General features: G+C 42.9%; 2 protein-coding genes across 2 annotated transcripts in view; both read left to right on the top strand.

Moving 5' to 3' along the window:
* The window catches only part of LOC132841363 (uncharacterized), a 266572-nt gene that overhangs the window by 229105 nt on the left and 29967 nt on the right, over positions 1 to 7500 (top strand). The window lies entirely within an intron of this gene.
* Positions 1 to 7500, top strand: part of ar (androgen receptor) — a 107526-nt gene that overhangs the window by 91550 nt on the left and 8476 nt on the right. Inside the window, exon 5 of the mRNA XM_060863767.1 lies at positions 654 to 798. Within this exon, the coding sequence (XP_060719750.1) occupies positions 654 to 798 (145 nt within the window). The remainder of the gene's footprint in view (positions 1 to 653; positions 799 to 7500) is intronic.

Genomic DNA, 7500 nt, shown 5'->3' on the forward strand with positions numbered 1-7500 from the left:
GTGTTGAGTTTGCATGTTCTCCCCGTGCCTCAGGGGTTTCCTCCGGGTACTCAGGTTTCCTCCCCCGGTCCAAAGACATGCATGATAGGTTGATTGGCATCTCTGGAAAATTGTCCGTAGTGTGTGAGTGCGTGAGTGAATGAGAGTGTGTGTGTGTGTGTGTGTGCCCTGTGATGGGTTGGCACTCCGTCCAGGGTGTATCCTGCCTTGATGCCCGATGACGCCTGAGATAGGCACAGGCTCCCCGTGACCCGAGGTAGTTCGGATAAGTGGTAGAAGATGAATGAGTGAGTGAGAGATGGAACTTTATTCAGTTCTAGGTTTAGTCCAAGATGTAAACCTGGACAGATTTTGTTGCTAATCTACACTGGTGTCATTAGCCAGCTAGTTAATAACTATACACTCGTGCTGATTGTGAACGTCGGCTCTTCCTCCGTCTTCGTTCCAGTTCGGTATAAAATAGCCGAACTATTGATTGACAGATTACAAAATAAAATGTAGCTAAGACTCTGCATTGAGATGAAAGTGTGACTTTATGTTGAGTTGATTTTAGTGACTCAGACTCTGTGACTTAGTGACTCTGACTCAGAGACAGAGCTGTAGCGTAAACGAGACCTCAGGATCTAACAGTAACTGAGTCGCTTACGTTTCAGGATTCCGTAACCTGCATGTGGACGATCAGATGACGATGATCCAACATGCCTGGATGGCTGTGATGGTCTTCGCTCTTGGATGGAGATCGTACAAGAACGTTAACGCTCGCATGCTCTACTTCGCTCCTGACCTGGTCTTCAACGAGTCAGTGTTTCTTTCTTTTATCTCTCCATCTGTTTTTTATTTTATTTTCATTGATTCAGAACTTTCTACTCTTATTTCCCTCTAAATGTATTTTCCTTCAACTTCTCCTACTTCCTGTCGTGTCTCTTCATCTTCCTCCTGTTCTTTTTGCACTCTTCTGTGTTCTCTCAGTATCTCCTGTATTTCTGTCTCTTTTCCACTGTCACTTGCCCCTATAAAGTTTGTGGGTGATGCAACTCTTTCCCTCCCTACATCACTTAATCTCTTTACTTCCTCCATCCAGTCGTTCAGCTCTCTCTTCATCTCTCAGTCTATAAAGTCACCAAACACTTGTTTTATTTTCCTGCAGATTTTCCTCTCTCTCTCTCTCTCTCTCTCTCTCTCTCTCTCTCTCTCTCTCTCTCTCTCTCTCTCTCTCTCTCTCTCTCTCTCTCTCTCTCTCTCTCTCTCTCTCTCTCTCTCCCTCTCTCTCTCTCTCTCTCTCTCTCTCTCTCTCTGTCTTCTGTCTCTCTCTCTCTCTGTCTCTCATTCTCTCTCTCCCTCTCTCTCTCTCTCTCTCTCTCTCTCTCTCTCTCTCTATGTCCCTGTCTCTCTCTCTCTCCCTCTCTCTCTCTCCCTCTCTCTCTGTCTCTCTCTCTCCCTCTCTCTCTGTCTCTCTCTCTCTCTCCTGTCTCTCTCCTCTCTCTCTCTGTCTCTTTCTCTCTCTCTCTCTCTCTCTCTCTCTCTCTCTCTCTCTCTCTCTCTCAGCTCTCTCTCTCTCTCTCTCTCTCTCTCTCTCTCTCTCTCTCTGTCTTCTGTCTCTCTCTCTGTCTCTCTCTCTCTCTCTCTCTCTCTCTCTCTGTCTTCTGTCCCCCCCCCCCCCTTTGTTTGTGTGATTCAATAATTTACGTTTTTTGGTTGACGTGATTGATTGTTGTTGTTATTCTGTTGTTAAAAAGTAAGGATCTAATATAAGGATGTGTTTCATGTCCCATTAAAAGCGAATGTCTGTTCAAAAAATGCCGTTTGGTTCCATAGACACCATTGTACTTTATTATATCTACTTTTCCATGGTCTTCTGTCATGTTTGAGGCATATTGAAACTTTTCATGCTTTTATTTTGGCCTTATTTCAGTTACATTTACATCTTAATCTTTGTAGTTTTGATTTTTATTCATTTTTAGATTTTTATTGTATTTACAACTCACCTGTATGTGGTGACCTTTTAAAAATAAATGCATATAATCATTTGGTGCAAATAAAACTCTCATAGTCCATAAATAGTCCATACTGTAGATTTAACTTTAATATATACATTTAGTTAAATTATCAAACATCTGTATGACTTGCCAGTGACTTGACTTGACTTGACTTGACATAAAGCAGTGACTTGACTTGACTTGACTTGACATAAAGCAGTGACTTGACTTGACTTGACTCAAGCTACGACTTGACTTGACTTGACTTGACATAAAGCAGTGACTTGACGACATAAAGCAGTGACTTGACTTGACTTGACATAAAGCAGTGACTTGTCTTGACTTGACTTGACATAAAGCAGTGACTTGACTTGACATAAAGCAGTGACTTGACTTGACTTGACATAAAGCAGTGACTTGACTTGACTTGACTTGACATAAAGCAGTGACTTGACTTGACTTGACTCAAGCTACGACTTGACTTGACTTGACTTGACATAAAGCAGTGACTTGACTTGACATAAAGCAGTGACTTGACTTGACTTGACATAAAGCAGTGACTTGACTTGACTTGACTTGACTTGACATAAAGCAGTGACTTGACTTGACATAAAGCAGTGACTTGACTTGACTTGACTTGACATAAAGCAGTGACTTGACTTGACTTGACTTGACATAAAGCAGTGACTTGACTTGACTTGACTCAAGCTACGACTTGACTTGACTTGACATAAAGCAGTGACTTGACTTGACATAAAGCAGTGACTTGACTTGACTTGACATAAAGCAGTGACTTGACTTGACTTGACTTGACATAAAGCAGTGACTTGACTTGACATAAAGCAGTGACTTGACTTGACTTGACTTGACATAAAGCAGTGACTTGACTTGACATAAAGCAGTGACTTGACTTGACATAAAGCAGTGACTTGACTTGACTTGACTTGACATAAAGCAGTGACTTGACTTGACTTGACATAAAGCAGTGACTTGACTTGACTTGACATAAAGCAGTGACTTGACTTGACTTGACTTGACATAAAGCAGTGACTTGACTTGACATAAAGCAGTGACTTGACTTGACTTGACATAAAGCAGTGACTTGACTTGACTTGACATAAAGCAGTGACTTGACTTGACTTGACATAAAGCAGTGACTTGACTTGACTTGACATAAAGCAGTGACTTGACTTGACTTGACATAAAGCAGTGACTTGACTTGACTTGACATAAAGCAGTGACTTGACTTGACTTGACATAAAGCAGTGACTTGACTTGACTTGACTCTCACAAAAAATGACTCGGACTTGCTTGAGACTTGAAGGTTAAGACTTGAGACTTACTTGTGACTTACTCCCTCCTCTGTTCCGTTGTTTCCACCATTTCATTATTCCACTCTTTCTCTCTCCGTCTTTCTCCGTGTCTGTTCTTGTCTCTTGCTTCCCCTCAGTTTTATTCTCCTGTTTATTTCTCTTTTCACCACCGTACCCAGCTTTGACGGACCCTGCAGCCTTTGTAGAGTGAGAGACACTTTTTAAGGACTGTAGGAATCACTGCAGAGAGAGAGAGAGAGAGGGAGAGAGAGAGAGAGAGAGAGAGAGAGAGAGAGAAGCCAGAGTGGAGGAAGACAGCAAATTTGGGACTAATTAAGCACAAGATGGTTGGATGTAGTATGAAGAAGTGCTTGTTTGTGGGCAAAAAGAAAATGAAATGAAAAAAATTCTGGATGCTATTAAACTAGAGTCATTGTTTTGTATTTTCTTGCCTACTACCTGTTAACCCCCTGACCAACTCACACCAGGTGAGCATCCACACCCTCGTGAACTTATATAACCCCCCCAAACCCCCAATCCACCCCCCCCAGCACCCCGTCACTCACCTCATCTCTCTGTATATGCCCACCCCATGTGCCTCTTCATGCCAACAGCACCACAGCTGCCTATCTGTCACTGACTGAATCCTATCTACCTGTTCAGGTGCACCTTATATACCTGCCTATACCTACCATCTTCCCACCCCACCTTATCTGCCCTTTCATACTTACCCCAGTGCAATAGTCCAGCCCATCCATCCCATCCAAATTTTAACCCCACCTGTCCATCTACACCTACACTAGCTGCCCATTTATACCCAGCCCAGCCAAGCTCAGCTGCCTATCTACATCCACACTAACTTCCCCTCCATGTGTAGTTGCCCTGGTCATATTTGCCCCTCAGCATGCCCTTTACACAGTTTTACAGATATCCGAACCCTCTGCCGTGACAAGAGAAATGAAAAAGGAGATGGACGGAGAGGCTGTAGACTTCCAGGCTGAACCTGAGTATGTTTAGTCACGTGGGAGTGTTGAGTATCAAAAGTCTATTAAAATACGGACAGAAAATGTTTCCACCTAAAACTCACTACAACCTCAAAGTGAACACGTAATCTGTTCAAGATCAGGAAAAAGCATCATGATTTAAATCAGGTAAAATGTGAAGGAGGTTTCGGCCATTTCCAGGCCAAGTGTACTTTACTCCTGTCTAAAAGCAAGGGAACGGTAATCATGTCCATTTCAATAAGTCTGTTTTATGCTCCCTTAGGAACAGACTTCCAGAGTTTAGTAAAGCACTTCAGAGGTCCACCAGACCAGACCGCCCTCCTCACTGTGAAGGAGGTCACCATCGATTCCTTGCTTAGTCTCCTGATAAAGATTTGTGTAATTTGGTGACCACCCAGTGTGGCCAGCAGATACCGGAGAACATCCACGTCCTCTCTTAAAGCATGCCACCGTTTCCTTTAAACTAAAAACACACATTCATCTGTTTTTATTTTCTGGTTATCGTCCCACGGTACTGCTCTAAACAACAAGAACATTTCAGACTTTCTGGAGTTTACTTCATGGTGATTTTGGTGGCACCTTTGAGGAAGCGAGAGCCAGCTTTGGGATGACTCTGTAAAATGGTGGTAGCCCTTGAGTAGTGTTCCAGATTAACTCTGGACTGGTTGGTCTTCAAGCACAAAGAAAAGGCCCACAGATGACCATGTTTGCTTCACCCCTGAGTTTCCAGGAAGAGCTGTGGTGTAGAATGAAACGAGTCCCTTCTGGTTTGGAACCCGCCGAGTCTCAGGAGGACGTTTGGGAAATAAACCTCATCTTTTTAGTACACCTAGGTGACGTTGACAGTAACGAGACGAGCCCGAGTGTGATAGGTTATATATATTTGGAGTATAACGATGCAAAAGTGCAAAATAAGTTGGCATCCTAAAGAACATCCCGAGGACTTAATGGCGTCTTTGTTCCCGAGGGCGAAGGCTGAGTCTGGTGTGCAGAGAAGAAACTGCTGATCATTACGAAGTGGATACGCAATTAAATTCAAAATGACGGCAAAGCTGCATTCGCATCTTAAAGCGATTGGGGTTTTTTTTTGAGAAATGTAACGTACACCGTTTTCCCCTCGGCCCAGATGTGCTTCATCAGTGTGTGCATCAGTGTGTGCATCAGTGTGTGCATCAGTGTGTGCATCAGTGTGTGCATCAGTGTGTGCATCAGTGTGTGCTGCTTTACCTTCCCACTGGAGCTACATGGCCACATGACCAGTGGTGTTGACAGGAGAAAGGAAAAACTACCAGTTTAGCATTGAGTAATTAACTAACTTAAACATTAGGCCACGCCCCCTTCCTGAATCTGATGACGGACACCAGCTGCTAAAGGGAGTGGTCCATTTCCAGCTCCTCCCTTTTTGTTCCTTGCGTTTTTTTCTATTTTTCATCCTTATCTCTCACTTCTGCTTCTCCTTTCTTCTTTCCCTCTTTTTTATTTGTTAAATCTAAACTCTATCTGTTCTATTCATTTACATTTTCTCTGAGCTTTAATTTTAATTAATAATTATTGTATTTTATTTTATTAATAATTAAATCATTTTAATTAAATTTCATTTTCTCTGAACATTTTCTTTTATTGGTTCTTTCTTTTCATCCGCATCTCTCTCTCTCTCTCTCTGTCTCTCTCTCTCTGTCTATATATAAAGATATATATATATATATATATATATATATATATATATATCTTTATTTGTCTATCTATCTTTTTTCCATATCCTCACTCTCTCTTTCTTTTTTATTAAATCTGTATTTCTCATGTTTTCTCTCTATCCGTCTCTCTCTGCTCATCTATTATGTCATGTTCTGTGTAATCTGTTGTCTGTTTTCCTGTTTTCTTTCCAAATATCCACCTGTCACCTTTCTATTGTTCTTTCTTTCTTTCTTTCTTTCTTTCATTCAAATTTTTTGTCCATCCTTTCCATGTTACTTTTCCTAAATATGTTTTCTTTGAGTCTTTGCTACTTGTGACTTTCTCTCTCTCTCTCTCACTTTCCCTCTCTCACTTTCCCTCTCTCACTTTCCCTCTCTCTCTCTCTCTCTCTCTCTCTCTCTCTCTCTCTCTCACTTTCCCTCTCTCACTTTCCCTCTCTCTCTCTCTCTCTCTCTCTCTCTCTCTCTCTCTCTCTCTCTCTCTCTCTCTCTCTCTCACTTTCCCTCTCTTGCCCTCTCTCTCTCACTCTCTCTCTCACTCTCTCTCTCTCTCTCTCTCTCTCTCTCTCTCTCACTTTCCCTCTCTCGCCCTCTCTCTCTCTCTCTCTCTCTCTCTCTCTCTCTCTCTCTCTCTCTCTCTCTCTCACTTTCCCTCTCTTGCCCTCTCTCTCTCACTCTCTCTCCCCCCTCTCTCTCTCTCTCTCTCTCTCTCACTTTCCCTCTCTCTCTCTCTCTCTCTCTCTCTCTCTCTCTCTCTCTCTCTCTCTCTCTCTCTCTCTCTCTCTCACTTTCCCTCCCTCGCCCTCTCTCTCTCTCTCTCTCTCTCTCTCTCTCTCTCACTCTGTCCCCCCTCACTCACTCTTCCCCCCCATCCCCCCTCCCTCCCTCTCTCTCATTCTTTCAGCACAAAGCCTCTCTTCCAGGCTTCATTTGTGAGTTGCTGTTGTCTTATTAAGATGTGCAGGATTTTTTTTGTCACACTGAAGATTGGATTTTTGCACTCATGCACTCGTTCAATGCCCCCCTCTCCTGTGCCTCGTCTTCCTCCTCTTCCTCCTCTTCTTCCTGAAAGAGGAAGATGAAGTGCACACTCTCCTCTCCTCCGCTCTTCACTCGCTCGCATTGTGCCGCTCAGGAGATGTGGAGCTCAGAGGGAGGGAGAAAAGCGATGCTATTTCAGCGAGCAGGCTTTTCTTCTCACGCTCGTTTATCTCACGCGAGTCTCTCTATCCCTTTATCCCTCCATCCCTTCTTCGTTTTACTGTTTTCCAAAACGCCGACAATAACCATGTTTCACTTTATATCTGTACATCTTTTCTATCTTCTGTATCAGTTTCTTTTCCTCTCTTCTCTCTATACATTTGTTTGTCTCTCTCTACACACTTGTTTCTTCCTGTCCTCCGTGTGTCCCAGTTTTCTCTCCCCCTTGCTCTTTTTATTTTTTCTTTTGTATCCCTTCATCTCCTTCCTTCCTGTTCTACTTTTTCTTCTTTCATTTTCTCTTCTTTACTCT

The sequence above is a fragment of the Tachysurus vachellii genome, chromosome 26 (assembly GCF_030014155.1).
Source record: "Tachysurus vachellii isolate PV-2020 chromosome 26, HZAU_Pvac_v1, whole genome shotgun sequence".
Lineage (NCBI taxonomy): Eukaryota > Metazoa > Chordata > Actinopteri > Siluriformes > Bagridae > Tachysurus > Tachysurus vachellii.